Genomic DNA, 19,258 nt, shown 5'->3' with positions numbered 1-19,258 from the left:
TGCTTTTGAAAAAAAGGAAGTTTATTCATTAAAAAAATTAACACCTGGCACCACACAGACACTGGCCAGTCGGAGAAAAGTGGGGTCCCATGGACCCCCAGAGGGACAGGCAGCAGCTCTTTCTTTGCTAAATCATGGGGAGAGGGGAGTTCCCCAGGGAGGGGATGCCATAGACGGAGGGCTCAGGGCTGCAGAATTTTCAATATTTCAATGTTTAAACAACTGGCACGATCCCAGCGCCTGATCCACTCTGACTAATTCTAATACTATCGTTGTTACCTTACGCTTTACAGGCAGAAGTGAGAGCTGCCGAACACGACCAGCCTGTAAGACGGGCGCTGCCATCCCCATTTCACTCGGGAGGAAACTACCCAAGGGCCCAGAACTGTTCAACGGGAAACTGGGGACTGACCCCAAGCTTGTCCACCTCCAAACCGAAGCCCTCCTCAGAGGAGAAAGGCTCTTTCCAGCCGAGGTTGCTGGTGCTGGGCAAACCCGTTCATGGTTCCCTTCTCCACAAGGTGGGTGGTGAGACGGCGCTTACAACAGGTCGAGGGGGCGGCTCTGCTTGTGCACAAGAGGCTGGCGCTCCGGCCCAAGTCGCCACCAGTTAAACACGTAACCACGTGAAGGTATGTGCACTTACCCTGAAATTGACGAAGGAAATAAACATGAATACATCTTTCTTTACTCTTGTTGAATTTCCCTGTAGCAAGTACAAGTACCTGAAATTATTCCAAGTATCGTCGGTGACACTTAATGACGTCATTCGGAAAACGAAGATGGTGTTTCTCCCGGCAGACAGCATTTTAAAGGTGTTTTAAATCAACAAAGTAATTTCCTTGTGGGTTAAAAGTTAGAGAATACAGAACAGCATTAAAAATAATAAAAATTCCGCCCTGGCTGGGGTGGCTCAGTTGGCTGAGCACCGGCCTGCGAACCAAAGGGTCACGGGGTCATTCCCAGTCAGGGCGCAGGCCTGGGCTGTGGGCCAGGTCCCCATTTGGGGGCACATGAGAGGCAACCACACATTGATGTTTCTCTCCTCCTCTTTCTCGAAACCTCCCTTCCCCTCTCTCTAAAAATAAATAAAATCTTAAAATAAAAACAACTGACTACAAGCTGCTCTGCCTATCATCACTGTGTCCATTAGCTCTAAGCAATGTCACCAATAAAATGCTCCTTCCTGAAAATAATTCCTTTGTTCCCAACAATTGCTGAGGTTAGGGCTGAGTTTTAGTAACACGTGTGTGAAGCTCCCGTTCTCATTACTTGCCCTGTTTCATGAACATCGAATTCCACACCTAAATTAATTCAGAGTGCTGCCAGTTCCCCAGTCGGCCCCTGCTGCCCCCAGACTGGGCCGCGTGGGTTCATTTTGAGATTTCTCATGGTTTGCCATCCTTCTATGGACTGACCGACTTGTCCCTGTTTGCCTGGGACGCTACCAGTTTCAGCAATGAGAGCCCCAAACGGTTGGCCACCCTGCCTTTGCACTCAGCCCGGGCACGATTCACATCTTCAGCTCTCATGACAGATGTGACATGAACAACGATATCGCAGGGGCTGTGACGGCGCAGGCACGGGCTTGAGTCACCGCAGCTCCGTCACTCCATGCACAGCGGTAGCGTTGAAAACAGAAACGGCCCAAGCGCTCACCGCGAGACGTAACGTTTTTCTTCGGTGAGTACAAATTTCAGTTCACACGTGTGTGCTTCGCTTCATTGGAATGATATCTTTACCATGGAAGTTTCTTCTCTTAAAATCATGTTTGGTTTTCAACCTAAAGAACAAATCGAGGAAATAATAATGATTAGTTTACAGACCACATCTTGTTGGGTCGAGGAGGGGGATGTTAAAAGGTTTTCTAGGTCAGGTGTCAAATATAGCGGCCGCATCATGGGTGCGGCACGGAAATGATCTCCTTTAATCTCGTGGCAACCCTGTGAGGTGGCCTCTGTCATTGTCCCCATTTGGAGACAGACAAACTGAGTCCAGCCACTTGAACTCATGTGCCAGGGAGGGCTGGGGTTCAGACCCACACCCTGTCCCCGGAGTCTACTCTCCTGACCGTCACACAGAGACGTGGTGAACCCCAAAGCCTGCAGTGTAAGGGCCTAGCTAAGACATTTTTGGTAAAAGCATTGTAGCTGCTTCCTTCCATGTTGCCTGGTTGTGTGGGAGACTGTCCCAAACTCCAGTGGGGCAAAACGGTCACTGGGTATGTGCACAGATTCTGCAGGGCAAGGATGGTGAGGCCTCATCCATGACATGTAGGCCCTCAGCAGGGAAGATCTGGTGGCCCAGCGCCTCTGTGTCCAAATCCCCCCCCCCCATTTGCGAGGGATACCAGTTGTGTTGGGTCAGGAACCACCCTAAGGAGTTCATGCAGCCTGATTGCCCCCGGAAAGACTCTCTCCCCAAATATGACATTCTGAGATACTGGGGTAGATAGGGTCCAACTCAGGCATTTGGGAGGGACAATTCCACCCACAACAGACAGCATCTTCCAAGCAGCATGTTCTTCATGGGCGGCCTGAGCGCTTTTCCTGCGCTGGGCGGTGGTCGTCAGCGGTTTCAGCCAACAGGAAGGTCCTACCCTGCCTTCTGGGGATGGAAGAGACAAGGGGATGCGGGCCCACCTGTCCAATGGGACAGGAGGGACAGGTGCTGGAAAGAGGTATTTCTTGGGTAAAGAGAGACATAAAGTCTTTGCTCCACCCAGGACTCCGTGCCCCTTGGCTCTGTCTGTGCCCGGTGCCTGCAGCGGTGTTGACCTTCTGGAGCACGAGGGAGGGAGCTGGGCCCACACCCTGGGCGCTGGGGTGAGAAAAGTGAAAAGACCCCGGTCTTTGGTGGGTCCTTGGTGAGGCTCTCCCGGAATGAAACTGGAACCTCCCTTCCTTGAGACTTCTCGTTACACGAGATGATTAATGTTCCCTGTTGCTTAAGCCAAAATGAAAGTACCACTCTGTTCTCCGGAACTCTCCCTCAGAAGTGCCCTACAGGAGGGCAGGAAGATGGGGCAAGCCTCCGGGAAGGAAGCAGTGCCTGTCGTTGGTCTGGTCTCGAACCACACCCCACCTCGCAGGGACCTGCTCTGTTCCTCGGGGTGGAGCGGAGATGGGGGCTCGCCCTGAAAATCACACTTACCAGCTCCCTTGCCACCAAACAGGCTCCTGGTGGGAGATCGGAACACAGGAGACGCTGTCTCCGCTTTGACCAGGGTCCCCAGCACCAGCCGCTTCCTCCCGGCAGTTCCAGCCCCTCTGTGGTACCAGTTCCCCGGGGCAGCCCCAGGCGGCCACAGCTCTGGGGGAGCCCTCACTCCCTTTCCGGTCCATCCCTGTGAGCGGTATCAGCTTCCTGCAGCTCTTATGTACTATCGTCCTGTAACTGGTTCCCTCCCGCGTTCCGGTCCCCTACCGAACTGCGTGCTCAGGCCCTGAGTGACACGGGACATGACGTGCCAAAGGGGGACGTTTCGTGCTTGTTAACCGTGGTGAACCCGCAATCTAAGATCGCCGGGGGCCGTTGTCAGCAAGGGTTTGGCTCGGCTGATGGAGATGAAGGTTGACGCAGAGCTGAAGGGTCTGCACAACAAAGGCGTGGGCCCGGGGTCGGATGCTGCTCCCAGAGCGCCCCCTCTCCCAGCCCCTCTCCCAGCCCTCTCTCTAAGCACCCACCAGTCCTGTTGTTGCCCTGGGTCCTCTGGCCCCTCCCCAACTCGCCCTTGGAGGAGCCTTTCTAAGGCCAGGCTTCTCCACGAGCTGTTTCTAATGGCCAGAGCAGAGCTCACGGGCCTGGTGACCAGACCGTAGCAGAGCACACGCCTGGGCTCAGCCTCCCCTCCAGACTGGGAGCTCATCTCCCTCTCCGGAGGAGCGGGAGGGACCCTGGCCTGGACTCGGTGCTCACAGGCAGTGCGAAGGGAGGCAACGAGCATCCCCTTCAGGTGCCCAGGGCGCCCCGTGACTTGGCAGGGCCCTTCGGACAGACGGCCGTGGTCCTGACGCGGCAGGAATGCGGAGCTCACCCCACCCGGGCAGGGCACACGCCTCCCAGAGGTTGTGTAAGTGCCCTCCGCGTGCTGCTCCCTGACTCTTCCAGATCTGGGGCTTCCCGAAGGTGGGGCCCCAGTAGGGTGGGGCTCCAGCAAAAATGGGGCAGTGGAAAACCCAGCAGAGGTGCTGCGACATGTCGAGTCAGAGGCGGTCACCAGGCGCACAGGAGAAAATAAAACAAAAGAGGCAGTTTTCATTATGCCCGGCCTCATCGGTTCCCACCAGCCGGCCCCCTGCTGGCCCCCAAGAACCCAGCGCACAGCTGCAGCCAGAGGTCGTCCACCCTCGCCCAGCACATCCCTTGCACACTGGCGACCCTCCATGTAAACATGTGTTGAATGAATAAATGACCAAAGGAAGACAATTTAGAATCTTCTGTCCCCTTAATTTGAGATAGCGAACGGGGAGAAATCCCTGAGTGAATCGGTCATGCATCCACCACAAATCACAGATGTTTCAGGACTCCTGTCAATTGAGCGCTATTGAACGTGCCCGGTACGGGGCTAAGAACTGGAGTTAAGAAGACAAGGAAATCGTGGTCTTGACTTCAAAGGGAGCTGGAGGGGAGAGGAGGGAGGAGCCCCCAGGTGTCCTGGCTGGGTCCCCCACGCCAAACTGGCCCGCGGGCAGGGTCTACAGAGCAGACTGTTTTCGGAGGGCTGCTGTGGCAGCAGAGGAGGCTGGGAAGGTGGGCAGGCAGACCCTGCAGGGCCAGAACTTCATCCTGTGGACCAAGGGCCACCAGAGAAGGGTTTCAAATGCATGACTCAAGTAACTCTGAACCCCCCCCGGCCTGCTGTGAGCCCACGCGTTGGGGGGGGGGGGCATGTCTGAATGCCGGCTCAGCACCCACGCACTGGGACTGTGCTCCGCCCAGCGGACAGGCAGGCCGTGGGAGAGAAGGCATTGCTAAAACCATCTGCCCGTCAAAGGAACTGCTTCTCCACCTCCGACAGAGGTGACCTTTGCTCCACAAAGCACTATGTGGCCACCGACCTGCCGCAGGAGGCCCTGGCTCCGCTTCTGCTGGGTGGCTCCTGTCCCAGCACCTTCCCTGGGAGCCACACCAGGGCGGGCGCTAGGTGGGGCGGTGATGTAACGATGCTTTATAAAACAAACATCCCGAGACTCCTCCTGACGCAGGTGCCTTTGGATCCCAACACACAGTCCCGGAGATGCTCCACCGCTCTGATGACGCGGGTGTTGCTCAGAGCCGGGGGCCCTCCCTGGAACCTCTCGGCACCCGGGGCTCATCATTTGGATATCAGCAAAGGCGTGGCGCGCTTGCCACTTTACTGGGTGGATGGCATTTTGGGAAACACCTAAAAGAAATCAAGGGCAAGGCTACAGTGTGGGTGAGGGATTGAGCTTCAGAATTCTATTTTTAGTCAAACATCTACATGTGACAGGACCGTCCCATGACTGCCGCCTTACCCAGGGGTCCTGGCACCCTCACAAGACAGGTGGCCAGGTGGCCAGAAGTCGCGTGCCTCACTCCATAGTCAACTCTTAACTACACTTCTGGCAAAAAAGGTGGCGCGGAGTCATGACCACAGACAGAACACAGACCCGTTTTCCACCAAGTTCTCAGTGTCGAGGATTCCAGTATCGAACACACGGATACGTAAATGCTTGTTGTCATCGTTCCCGTCATTGAATGATGTCTGGTCAATATGGCTCCTTAAATTTGTAATCACCATAATACCTTCATAAGCCCTTCGTGTAAATTATTAAAAAACACTTCCTTCACCAGACGTGTGTCCTCATTTTCGGTTCGGAAAATGTGGTCAGCGTATGTATACGGAGCTCCCTTAGTAAAAGAAGTCAAAAGGTTCTTAGAAGATCAGACTGCAAGAGCCGCCATTTTCGATCCAGTCCAATCAAGCCAGAGAGTGTGTTACAGGCAGACCCTGAAGCCCAGAGAAGTGATGCCCTGGACTTTCTCCCAAGCTAGGTGCTGAGTAGCTAAAAAAACAAAACAAAACAAAAAAAACCACAAAAAAACTGCAGTTGGTCCCAGAATTTAGGTGGGGTGACGAAGGATGCAGATCTTATTGGCAATGTCCAATGTGCTTTTTGGTGTTTTTGTTCACTTCCTTTACTGCGTCTGCACCAAACACAGAAACCTCATCTCTACGCAAAGGCAACTTCTAGGTATTAGGTGCCACGTAGTTTACGAGGATATGTTGCTTTCTTGCTAAGGAAAAAATAGTAAGGGAGAGGATCAAGTCTACTGAAAATATACAGAAAGGCACTAATGCCGGGCATATGGGTAAGGCCAGGTTTAGTCAGCAGAGGTTTATACAGTGTTTCCAAATCCAGCTTAGTAACCGGATTTAATGACGCAGGCCTGGCTGACTCCCAGACCCAAGACCAAGGGCCTCTCCAGGAGTCTGCCTGCAGGCAGCCAGGCCAGCACGCCAGGGAACAACACTGTCCCCTTCCCTTGCCTCAGCTTCCCTGTTTGGGTCAGGTGGGTCATCTGGCCTGGCCTGGCCTCCCTGGAGCAAAGTACAGCATGTGGACAGTTTACATGCTCGGTGTGGGTCAGAGACCACCTGGTTCCTGAATCAAGAACTTCACGCTCCATTCCAGCTAACATTCCTAAATTTAAAATATCACAGAATGAAGCTGAAAGGGACCCTAGAGCTGGCCCAAGTTCTTCCCTTGGTGGCTGGAGGAGCAGAGGCTCACAGAAGGTCAGGGACGTGGTCAAAGTCACACAGCAGCAAGCTGCTGGCAGGTCAGGGGCTAGCTGTCCCTCCCCCATGCCAGGCTGCTACCAGGATCCCACATGCTGAGACATGTGGTCCCCCTCTGCTGGCAGGAGGTCATGTAGCGGGAAAGTGTGGCCTCGCAGGGACTGGTTGATGAGCCACGGAAAGCCGGCCGTGCAGACAGTGCCCGCCTCTCAGCCTTGGCCCTGGACACAGGAGACTTCCAGAGTGTGAGGAACGCTCAGTGTCATTGGGACAAAATGTTTACCTCAACCAAGGGGAGCAAATACCAGGGACAGATCCCAGGGGCTCACAGGGAGTCAAGGCTGTCCCACTTAGCGCCTGGGGCTATAACGTCCTGTGATCAGTTTGTTAATCTCGCCTCCGGAATGAAGCGTTTGAGGGTGGAGATAATTCCCTCTCCCTAACCTTCATCCCTGGTTCTTGGAGCTCCAGGGAATTAGATCATTCATTCATTCATTCATTCATTCATTCAAGGAGTATTCGCCCTCTACGCCTGCCCGGGGGCCTATACAAAAGAGGCTTTTCAAACTCTCAGGGGCTGTGAACACCTTGGGCTAGGGAGGTAATTTACTCAAGGTCACCCAGCACAGTGGGGCCAGGGCGGGACGCTCTGAGCTCCTCCAGGGTCCCCTGCAGGGACGGCATGGCCAGGCCTAGTTTCACTTGTTCTCTAGCTTCTGCCCCCAGTCCTCAGGTTGGTGGCAATGCACACCCTAGGGTGGAACCTAACCATCCGCTGGATTTTGTCTTCAAGGGAAGGAATGGAAAACTGGGGGAAAAACACAACGAACTCCCAAATGCCTTCAGCCCTCCCTGGGCCAGCAGTAGGGTGGTGCCTCCGCCTCCGCCCCCCGCCCAGGGAGGTGCAGCCCTCCAACCGCGTTCCTGAACTCAAGGGGTTCGCCACCTGGTGGGGGGGGGGGGTTCTACTCAAACAAACGAGCCCTGGGTGCCGCAGGGTAGTTTTATTTACTATTTACTTGCAGGTAAAGCGGGAGGGATTCACAGCCAAAGCTCTGCCTCCCTGGACTACAAACGGACTTCCCCTGCCGTTGGCTGGGTTGGGGCCCTATCAACCTTGTCCTGTTTGATGCTGGTCTGCCCAATGCTGTGCTGCGTCTTAACGTTCAGCGAGAACTACACTGAGTAAGAAGAGCTCAGACCCGGGGCCTCTTGTCCTAACACGGGGGCACTGGCTCCGCTCCCGGGGACCACCAGTTTCCGACCGGGCTTTCGCCGTATGTTCACTGCACGGGTCGTGTCGGCGTGCCGGGACTTACGCAACCCTCAAGGGTACCAAGTGCCAATCGCTGCTGCCCTAAAAGGAGTCGAGTCACCGACGAGGGCCACCCCTGTGGGCACACGGCAGTGGAACTGCCGCCCTAAAAGGAGTCGAGTCACCGACGAGGGCCACCCCTGTGGGCACACGGCAGTGGAACTGCTCGGTGGCTGCCGGACCCGTTCCCTCCCACGCTGTCCCCTAACGCCCTTGGAAGTCTCCCGGCTTAATAAAGCCGCACGCGCATCCTTCGCTCAGTCACTGTTGGGAGACACCTGGGCGTGCTCGCCGCGGCTCAGCGCACAGGTGACTCGCCCGGTGCCCCTCTGCTCCCCTCCCGATCGGGGAGAGCGGCGCCAGAACCACTTCCAGGTCCGTTTTATAGAAACGGAGGCGCCGTGGTCCACGTGGCCCGCTCGCGCCCGATTTCTTTCTTTGCCCAAGGACACGCGGCACATAATGCCAAGGAGAAGAACGGCGTTGCGTGGCACGGGCGCAGCGGCGGGGTTTGCAACTCTGCGGCAGCGCTCCGTGGCCCAGAGCCGGGAGCCTACGGTGCAGCGCGCAGCCGGGGCCGGGCGCCCGCGAGCCCGGGGCCACGGTTGCGTGCGCGTGCGCGAGCCCGCCGCAGGGCCGACGGCGCGAGGCCGGGGGGCGGGGCGGGGCCTGCGGCGGCGTGCGCGTGCGCGGAACTGCCGCAGGGCCCGCGGCAGCGAGGCCGGGGGCGACCTGGGCGGTGCTCGCGGGCGCTGACGTTGCGCCGCCCCCGCCCCTCGCCCGTCCGCCGGGCCGCGGTTGGCCGCCGCCGCCGCGCTCCGCCCCCTCCCTTGGAGGACGCCCGGACGGAACCGATCGCGGCTGGTTTGAGCTGGTGCGTCTCCATGACGACACGCGCGGCGCTATAAGTAGCGGAGCAGCGGCGTGTCGGGCTTTGTCAGTCCGCTCAGCCTCCGCCGCCGCCCGCCGTCTGCCAGCGCTCCGGCGCCACCTCGGGCTGGCGGTCCTCCGCGGGAGGGAGCGAGGCGGCGGCCGGGCGGGCGCTGACGGGGGCGGCCGGCGGTCCTGTGCGCTCGGCGGCTGCGGCGGCATCTCCATGGGGTCGGCCTGAGGCGCCCCTGGGCTCCGAGGTGAGAGGGGCGCGTGCGGGCGGTGGGGAGGGGGCACGGCCACGTGTCCCTGCGCGCCGGGCCGGAGGCCGCGGACGGACAGACCCGCGCCCGGAGCGGCGAGGGGCACGAGGTCGCAGAGCCGGCCGCCGGCCCCTGCCTTTGGCGCGCCGGTTCCCCCGGGGACGGCGGGGGTTGGCCGCGGCCCTCTGCGCCGTGCGGTGCGGCCCGGCCCGCTCTGCCCCCGGTGCCCCGGCCGCGGCGGCCCGCGCCTCCCCCCCGCCCCGCTGACGTGGGGCTCCGGCCGAGCCGGAAGCCGTTAGGGCCGGCGCTGCCTTCAGCCGCTGCTTCTGACCCACGTGGCGCGCGGGCAGCAGGTGCAGGAGAGGCGCCACCCAGCCCGAGCGCGGCCGGGCGCCCGGCGCTCCCTCGGTCGCCGTGACAAGGTCGCGCTTACCGTTCCGCCTCGTCTCCCCGACCTTTGCGTCCGCGGTCGCTCCGTCTGTGTCCAGAGGGAACGCGCGGGCCGGGCCCGGGGCGCGATCGGCTGTCGGAGGGACCTTTGGCGGCGTAGCGGTTTCCGAAGAGCCGGGGAGAGGCGGGGCCCAGCTCCGGGACGGGCGGCGGACGGGTGGGGCGCCGCGGGGGACCGGGGAGGCGCGGGCAGGACTCCGCGGCCGGAGACATGGGTCCGTTCCCGCGGAAGTGGCCCCGTCGCTTACGACAGCACCGCCGGGCGGCGCCGAGTGTCTGCGGGTCGCTCCTTTTCCGGGGCCCCGCCGCGGCCGGTGGCTCAGCGAAGGTGCCGGGGAGCAGCCGGTGCTTCCCGTCCCTCCCTCTAGCGACTGAAAAAGCCCTCCGGTGCGGCATTTTTTTTAAAAGATACAGGGAAGTGAAATACTTAATGGTCACGTGTTGAAAAGAAAAACTTTACAAATTTAAGCCTGAGTGTCACCTTCGGGATATTTAACAAAGACCCTGGTTGATCCAGCCTCGCTGCTTCAGCCTGGTCAGGTGTTAAGTTTGTGGGTGGCATGGGTCTGCCGGCCTCGCCCCGGGGCTGGTTCGGGGGGCTGATCTGCCGGCCTCGCCCTGGGGCTGGTTCGGGGGGCTGATCTGCCGGCCTCGCCCCGGGGCTGGTTCGGGGGGGCTGATCTGCTGGCCTCGCCCTGGGGCTGGTTCGGGGGGCTGATCTGCCGGCCTCGCCCCGGGGCTGGTTCGGGGGGCTGATCTGCCGGCCTCGCCCTGGGGCTGGTTCGGGGGGTCTGATCTGCCGGCCTCGCCCCGGGGCTGGTTCGGGGGGCTGATCTGCTGGCCTCGCCCTGGGGCTAGTTCGGGGGGTGCTGCCGAGGCTGGAAAGCTGCGGAGACCCAGTCTTGGAGCCAGTCCTGCCCTGCCCTGGGTGGGGGACTGCGGGCCCACCTGGTCTCATGCCCGGCGCCTGGGCACACGGCGGCCTTGAGTCGCGGGGCTGCATGGTGGGCGCGCTCACTTCAGCTGGCGGGACCCAGGCAAGCTTCAGTGAATTGAAAATGACCGACATGCTCCACTGTCACGTTGCATGAAGGCCAAGGACAGTGGCCCTGGCTGTTGCGAGCTTTGTGCTTATTCATCAGTCACCTGTGCTCGCCTGATTGCCAGCAGTTACTCTTTGTGGCTGTCCCTTAGAGCTGAGCGACTGTTGTCCTGTGGGGATTCCCGGAACTGTAATCTATAGGCAACCCCAGTCCAGGAGTGCTGGTGTCTGGTCAGATACGGCAGGTATAATACGTCATGTTGACTTGAAGATGCAGTTTTTAAAACTACAAGCCCAGCATGAAAATAACATGAGCTCATAAAATTCCCAGGAAACTTGGGAGCGCTCAGTGAGCGAGAGCACTGGGCGTGATCTTGAGTGGCTTAACGGGCTTCCTGAGACCTCGGGCACTGTGTGTGGACTTTGTGCTGCTTTTGAAACCTCTCAGGTGTGGATCTGGTGTCCTCGGGTGCTGTGGGGGTTAATAGGGTTCCCGTGACTTACACCCAAAGCCACAGGGCGGGTGTAAGGCACCTGAGCAGCCTGACCCCTGGGTGGCGCAGGGAGAGCCTGTCCTGTCCGCCTGACGTGTGGCCCTAAGGTGGGTGTCGTGTTCTCAGGACACTGCCACTGTGCGCCGGAGCACGCCCGTCTCCGTGGGACTGGGGCCTCCTGGAGAAAGAGCCTGGCAGTCGTGTCTTTCAAGTCCATCTTCGTTTTTCTGGTAAGTATTTGTGGCTGTTGCAGGCTCATCTTTTTAAGAATTACTAAGTTTTGAAAGCTAAGGTTCCTGAGTAAACTCCACCCTGCTTGCAGTTTGTCGGGTCTCCGACGAACACCAGGAACCATGAACAGCATTAGCGATGAAGAGTTTGGCTGCCATTTCCTCGATGAAGGCTTTACTGCCAAGGACATTCTGGACCAAAAAATTAATGAAGTTTCTTCTTCCGTGAGTAGATCAAATTCATGCGGGCAGTGTCACGGGAAACTCCAGTGGGGTCTGAGGAAGCGGAATGGAACTTAGGGTCTGGCTTGGGGATTTAGAATTTAACTGGATCATCCAGCGGTGACAGTGACATTCGTGTTGGTGACTGGACTAGAAAGAGGAGGATACGCTGAGAATGATGGGCAGGAGGAGGCCACAGCTGGACATTGTGGGGCGACTGATGGGTTCCCTGCACCCGCTCTTCCTGCAGGACGACAAGGACGCGTTCTATGTTGCGGACCTGGGGGACATCCTAAAGAAGCACCTGAAGTGGCTCAAAGCTCTGCCTCGGGTCACCCCCTTCTATGCAGTCAAGTGCAATGACAGCAGAACCATAGTGAAGACCCTCGCCGCCATCGGGACGGGGTTTGACTGTGCCAGCAAGGTAAGCAGCAGGCGGGCTGTGATGTACACCTTCCCCGCTCTTCTGTTCCTTTCACATAGCAGCCCCGTCCGTGGGTACAGTGTGACAACTCTTTTTCAGACTGAAATACAGTTGGTGCAGAGTCTCGGGGTGCCTCCGGAGAGGATTATCTATGCAAATCCTTGTAAACAAGTGTCTCAGATCAAACACGCGGCCAACAATGGTGTCCGGATGATGACTTTCGATAGCGAGGTGGAGCTGATGAAGGTGGCCAGGGCCCATCCCAAGGCGCAGTGAGTCCCGTCCATCCGCGGGCAGGGGTGGGGGGGGGGGTCTGTGTGCTGCCAAACAGACTCAGATTTCCAGTTGCTGGATTCCTGCGCTTCACTTAATTGTGTGCTGGGTTGGAGGCAAAGGAGAAAACAGCGTAAACACTCCTGACTAGTATTCATATTAGGCTGAAACCACGAGGATTGTCCCTGTGTTTCATGCTTCAGCCACGTCCATAACCTTCTGTCATGTACGCTTGACACGCTCCTCTTCCTTCTAGGTTGGTTCTGCGGATCGCCACGGACGATTCCAAAGCAGTCTGTCGCCTCAGTGTTAAATTCGGGGCCACTCTCAAAACCAGCAGGCTGCTCCTGGAACGGGCAAAGGAGCTAAACATCGACGTGGTTGGCGTCAGGTGAGGCCTTGGTGTGGGGACAGGGGCCGAGGCGATAACAGGCCTCGCGAGTTGGACAGGGACTTTTCCACTGTAAGTAATTATCTTCGGAAATAATGAGAAACGCTCTGTCCTCTCTCGCTCCAGCTTCCACGTGGGGAGCGGCTGCACTGACCCCGAGACCTTCGTGCAGGCCATTTCCGACGCCCGCTGCGTCTTCGACATGGGGGTGAGTGTGTGGGAACCCCTCGTGGGGTGGGGGCGAGGGCGGGGCTGGCGGCAGCCCCCTCAGCTCTAGGTCAGCCTTCTGTAGCAGCCGCCCGCCCTGCAGAGCCTGCCGCCCGCCCCCTGCATTCGTTTTTCATGGCTTGTTATGCATCTGGCTGTTGGGTTAACTTGATTTTCTTGACTCTAGGCTGAGGTTGGTTTCAGCATGTATCTGCTGGATATCGGTGGTGGCTTTCCTGGGTCTGAGGACGTGAAGCTTAAATTTGAAGAGGTAATCGACCCGTAGCAGCACCGTCTGAGAGCAGCTGCTTTAGCAGGTCTCCCAGTGGGACATTTTCAGATGTGTGTCTTAGCTGCTCCTAACTGTGCAGACATGAGAGTGAATGTGTCGGTGTGATCCTTTGAGTGACTTATGTGCTGTTTAAAATTGTATTTAATATCCTTTGGTTTTCTAAACTAACATATGAGTCAGCGTTCCTAAAAAGTCTGGGAAAACAGTTGATTATGTTAAGAGACTGCTGTAATGATGAGAGAACATTCAGTACATCCCACTAACGTCAGGAGGTTCCCTGACATCACGTGCAGTGACTTACAGCAGAACCAGTTTTACCATTGGCTGGTCAACAGAAATGAGTCCAGTTCCTATGGCAGCAAATGCACGAAGGGGCAGAATTGAAGGGCCTGCTGTACGTCTTTATACCAATTGTGCTTTTTTAGGATTTGTGTTTCTTTTCGTTAAAACATTGTTTAGTCGCTTACGAAGATAAACCTGTAAGTGGTTACTTTTGTTAATTAGGCGAAGTTGACAGTTTTATTCTGCTGGCACGTGGACCGCCGTCAGTGATAGTACGTTTGTTCTGTGCTGCTGTTTGAGAACACAGTACGCACAGCACCTTAGAAGGGACAGGCGACATGTCCAGGGGGAACCAGAGAGACAGCGCGGGGTACACGTGCTGGTTTCCAGGGAGATGTTCCTTTCCGGTTGCTTGATGGTCAGACCCTCTGCTGGTGGCTGCTCAGGCATTTCTGTCGCATCATGTCACAGCTCTGTGCTCCTCCATGTGGCTCCCCTTGATAGTCGCCTGCTCTTGACTGTCATAGATCGCCAGTGTCATCAACCCAGCCCTGGACAAGTATTTTCCACCCGACTCGGGAGTGACAGTCATCGCGGAGCCAGGCAGATACTACGTGGCCTCAGCTTTCACGCTTGCGGTTAATATCATTGCCAAAAAACTGGTACTGAAGGAACAGACGGGCTCTGACGGTAGGTACAGAGGGTGCAGTCGCTGCACATGTGACTGAGAGCTGGTACAAAGGTGGTAATTGGGACTCATCTGTTTTCCAGATGAAGACGAGGCCAGTGAGAAAACCTTTATGTATTACGTGAATGATGGAGTATATGGCTCGTTTAATTGCATCCTGTATGATCATGCACACGTGAAGCCCCTTCTGCAGAAGGTACCTTCTGGTTATTGTTATCCTGTGTGTAAGAGGTAAGGTGATCAAAGCAGGAGTGACGAGGGGTGCTTCTGTCTCCAATGCAGAGGCCCAAACCAGATGAGAAGTACTACTCATCCAGCATCTGGGGACCCACATGTGATGGCCTCGATCGCATCGTAGAGCGCTGCGCCCTGCCCGAGATGCAGGTGGGGGACTGGATGCTCTTTGAAAACATGGGTGCTTACACCGTTGCTGCCGCTTCCACGTTCAATGGGTTCCAGAGGCCGACCATCTACTACGTGATGTCGGGGCCGACATGGTTAGTGGCGGCGCGTGTGCACGGGCCTGATAAGGACAGATACCTTCTTGGCCCTCTCCCTTCCAGGGGCACGCCCACGCCTTTCCCTGCCCCCACTTCTGCTCTCCCGGGCGTGCATCGCCTAAGCTCTAAGGGTCCCCACGACGCTGGCAACCAGGGGAGCAGTGGGCAGCAGGTCGCCCTGGGCTGACCCCCTGGCCCCGTTTCCCGGGGCTCATCCCTATGACTTGGCGGTGGGCCAGAGCAGCCCCGCCTGGGCACTCCTGTGGCCTCTCCTGTCGGAGCGCTGCCTTGCTTCACTGCCCCGGCTTTAATAAACGTGCTCTGAAACAAAAAGAGGGCGGACAGTAGGTACCTTTTTGGGTTTGCGCCTGCTCTTGTTGTCCTCTAGTTGGAAGAGGTTGTTTTGCTTACAGGTAAATACAATGTTTTTTTAAAGTTTATTCTCCTCATATTAATATATGCTCTAGCCCTGGCTGGTATGGCTTAGTGGATTGAGCAACAGCCTGTGGACTGAAGGTTCACCAGTTCGATTCCTGGTCAGGGCACGTGCCTGGGTTATGGGCCAGGTCCCCGGCTGGGGGCGTGCGAGAGGCAACAGATCTGTGTTTCTCTTGCACATGTCTCTTTCTCTCTCTTTCTCCCTTCCCTGCTCTATAAATTAAATTAAATTAACTAAAATAAAGTAAGAATATATGCTCTAGGACCAGAGGCATGGAAACAAGGAAGAGATTGACAGTGACCGGGGGGAGGGGGAGAAGAGGGGAAAGAAGGGGAAAGGTTTAGTCAAGGAACTGATAAATGACCCATGGATGTGGACAACAGGGTGGGGATTGGGAGAGGGGGGAGGTGGGCAGGGCAGGGGGGAAATGCGACAACTAATAGAACAATCCAAAAATGAGGGAAAAAAGCTAATCAAGAAAGATTTCTATCATAAAAAATAAATACATATATGTTCTAGCCCTGGCTGGGGTGGCTCAGTGGATTGAGTGCCAGCCTGTGGACCAAAAGGTCACCGCTTCAGTTCCCAGTCAGGGCACAGGCCTGGGTCATGGGCCAGGTCCCCAGAAGGGCGTGTGAGAGGCAGCCAGTCAGTGTGTCTCTCACACATCGATGTTTCTCTTTGTCCTTTCCCCTCTGAAAATAAATAAAACCTGTAAAAAAAAGATACACGCTCTAGAAAAATTGGAAAATCCAAATGGATGGGAAAAGCTCTCCAATAATAGGATTAGTATTTTGAGATCTCATGGTGCATAATCATTTTAGAAAAGACTGGTTTAGATATTTCTGTGTAGCGAGACTATTTTAATGATGCACATCACCCGTGGTCTCCTCATTACCGAAAAGATGGCTCTGAAGATGTGCTTGCCTCAGAAATACTGAATTGCTCCCTCGTGACACAGTAGCCAAGGAAGCAAATGGGCTCATGAATAAGTTATTCGGAACTGCCGGTCTGGGTGACTCAGGGTTTCTGAATATGCTCCTCCTCTCTCCAGGCAACTGATGCAGCAAGTCCAGAGCCGCGACTTCCCCCCCGCCGTGGAGGAGCAGGATGTCGGCGCCCTGCCCGTGTCCTGCGCCTGGGAGAGCGGGATGGAGCGCCACCCGGCAGCCTGTGCGTCAGCGCGTATTAACGTGTAGATGCCATTCCTGCATCTGTCGCTGCGAGGGTGGCTTGAGTTAAGGGATTGGAGGGGACCACCTAACTTAATTGTTGCTCGTTTGGAAGTGTCTTTGTAAGTGGGGTTGGCACAGATGGAACGTTATGGAAGGCTAGGAGATGGGGTCACACTTATCTGTGTTCCTATGGAAACTTTGAATATTTGTTTTATATGGATTTTTACCCAGTTTTCAAACGCTACTAAAGAGTGCCCCTCCTCTGCTAAGCAAGCATTTGTAGCTTGTACATGGGCAGAATGGGCCAGACGCTTAGTGTTGTGACTGGTTTTAAAAATAAAGTACCTTGAAAATTAGGCCTCGGGATATTTTTAGTGTGACCATTCCACACGGCGCGCCTTGCATGTGTTTTTACAAGTGGGAATTAATGTTCTTATTTCCCCAAAGGCTGAGACAGCCGACAGGACTCAGGAGTTGGGTTTGTTATTTCGAAGCCCCATGGACATGCCTCTCCTGTTCGGCGTTTCTCTTTCCAGTCCGTGACTCCTGTGTAAAGTGGTCTGGATTCCCACCAGGGAGGGTAGGTCTGGTCCCACGCTGGCAGGAGAAGGATGGAAGAGAGAGGTCTGTATCCCCTGGTGCTGACGGTGGCTGATGCCTGCCGTCGTGGCTCAGCCCTGTCCCAAATGTCCACAGAGGTGGCTGTGACAGGGCCGAGCCCCTCGCTAACTAAGCGGCCTGCTCCCATCACAGCCAGAGCCAGGGGAGGCCCGCAAGGCTCTTGGAGGCCCGCCCGCCTGGCCTTCACTCCCAGCACAAGTTGTGGCGTTACCGACGAGGCAGGCATGAGGTACAGCACTTGGCAGCTGCTGTAACACATTCAGCAACAGTTCGTGTGCGGATCTTGGCCTTCTCTGACCCCACACCCCCCGCTCCTACCACCTGACTGTCCAGGTGGGGATTTTGATTCCCTGCAGTTTGAGTGAGGACAGAAGGCCACGTAAAGGCCAGCTGTCCCCGTAGGAGACCGCACGTGGCCGCCAGTCGCTGAGTGCACGGTCCTACTAGCTTCTGAGGGATGGGGGAGGCAGCGAGCGGCACAGGTGGGGTGCTGTGGCGGCCCCCTTTGGGTGGGAAGGGTGTGAAGCCCTGCAGTCAGTACCACCCAGCCACTCGGGCCCCACATGGCTGGCAGTGCATCGCTGTGCCTTCAAGTCCTCCACCCCGGCTGCTCGGCCGGACTAGGGCCAGGCTTGTCACCAGCTCGGTTCTCCCTTCTTGGACCCAAGAACATGGGTTTGTCAGAACAGGATAGTGAGACTGCCAGCGGCCACAAAGAAAAAGGTTCTTCCTGGAGGTGGGAGGAGAGACCAGTAATGGGCAGTCTGCCCCACTTCCTGTGAGCAAGCACATCCTTCCCTGGCGCCTCAGGAGGTGATGCCTGCTCCTAATGCTCAAAGGGGAGTTAGCATCGTCCCCAAAGCAGGGGTGCCACACCAAGTCTAGAACGTTGGTACATTAGCCCTTTGACTCGGGGAGCATCTTCCGATGCAGACGGCTGGACCTACCCCAGACACGGGGTGGGGACGGGCACCTGGGAGCTGCCCAGAAAAAGGCATGTCCCCAACTCTGAAACAAGCACAGAGCAGAAGAACGCTTTGGGAAGTCACGTGTGCCCCCTTCAGCCCAGGAGGGGCCAGGCCTCCGAGTGAGCTTCAGAGGGTAACTCCCCATGTCACGGGCGGCATGGTCAGCGTTCTCACAGAAGGCGCTGTTACAGGGGTTTTGTACGCCCGGTCGGAATGATTCAGAATCCACTTAAACGGGCGATACGTTTGTTTGCTCAGGCCGCAGTAATAAAAGACTGCAGATTGGGCAGCCTAACAGAAATCTAATGTCTCAGTTCTGGAGGCTGCGGGCCCCAGAGCCCAGCCGCTCTGGAAGGACACTGCTAGGGCCCCACCTAACATCCTCATTTTAAACAAATCACCTTTCAAGGCCCTTATCCCAACTAGGCACATTCTGAGGTTACAGGAGTTAGGGCTTCAACATTTGGCGAGACCACAGTTCAGCCCCTGACAGCACTCTTAGCTCCTAATGGACATGGGAGGGGGTGGGAGAGATGGGAGGGAAAAACGAATTTTAAAAAAACCAAACCATTTAGTGGGACGATTCTTCCAGCCTCCTCTGGCAAAAGACGTCCCCAGAATGGTGAATCACCTTGGACATGCTACAGAATTTCATTTCTAGTCTCTGTTTCTAAATACTACACAGCGGAGATTTTGATAAGCCACCTGCGAGTGGTGTATTTGTTTTCTTTTTTAAATCTGAGCCTAAAGTGAAGGAAATGCCCCCAAAGTGAGGGATCCACACCCAAAGGAGAAACTAAAATTTGTTCAGTTAGTATGAGCCTTGGGGCCACACGAGGCAGAGAGCTACGGGTGTTTCTTCATTTTGTTATAAGGACACCAGTCATACTGGCTCAGGGCCCACCCCTAACTGCCGCCTTGGACCCAAGACAGCAGCAGAAAGCCAGTGCCCAGAGGTCAAATCCGTGGAGGGAAGAAAGGACCAGCCGATGGTGAGAAAGCCGCTCTGTTTGAGCCTGTGCTTCAGATGCAGAAGAAGCGTCCATGAGGATCTGGGAGTGCAGGGCGTCTTTATGTGGGCCGTGGGTTCAAGTTCAGCTCTTCGGCGATTCCTGAGGAACCTGCCGTGGAGAGGTTTCCAGGTGCCTGTCCTGGTCTGACGGAGCATCTGTAACATCTCTAAAAGGAGGCTGCCTGCGTGCCAGGCCCCAAAGGCTGCCCGCAGGTAAAGCCCTACCGGAAACCAGCGCAGAATGAACGACGGCCGCAACAGAGAACGCACAGACAGACTGATCCATGGGCTGCCCGGCACCCAGATCTGCCCCCTCTCCCCCGGCCCCCGCCTC

At 56.5% G+C, this 19,258-nt stretch overlaps 1 protein-coding gene across 2 annotated transcripts; it reads left to right on the top strand.

Annotated features, from left to right (window-relative positions):
* Window positions 1-8,434: 8,434 nt before the first annotated feature.
* ODC1 (ornithine decarboxylase 1) lies at window positions 8,435-16,679 on the top strand. 2 transcript variants are annotated; one of them, XM_090280904.1, is made up of 12 exons: window positions 8,435-8,456; window positions 11,327-11,430; window positions 11,523-11,655; window positions 11,903-12,076; window positions 12,176-12,348; window positions 12,606-12,740; window positions 12,867-12,948; window positions 13,135-13,218; window positions 14,049-14,211; window positions 14,293-14,405; window positions 14,492-14,706; window positions 16,203-16,679. In XM_090280904.1, exons 3-12 carry the CDS (start codon window positions 11,554-11,556, stop codon window positions 16,345-16,347), a joined length of 1,386 nt encoding a protein of 461 aa, XP_090137030.1. In that variant the 5' UTR covers window positions 8,435-8,456; window positions 11,327-11,430; window positions 11,523-11,553; the 3' UTR covers window positions 16,348-16,679. The 2 variants fall into 2 exon arrangements, with proteins under 2 accessions (XP_090137030.1, XP_090137029.1); XM_090280903.1 differs by lacking the exon at window positions 8,435-8,456 and adding an exon at window positions 9,019-9,211.
* The last annotated feature ends 2,579 nt before the right edge of the window (window positions 16,680-19,258 follow it).

This window comes from Furipterus horrens, unplaced genomic scaffold, assembly GCF_987537825.1.
Source record: "Furipterus horrens unplaced genomic scaffold, mFurHor1.1.pri manual_scaffold_6, whole genome shotgun sequence".
Taxonomy (NCBI): domain Eukaryota; kingdom Metazoa; phylum Chordata; class Mammalia; order Chiroptera; family Furipteridae; genus Furipterus; species Furipterus horrens.
Note: the sequence above shows the minus strand (reverse complement) of the source record. Positions and strands in the feature narration are given on the sequence as shown.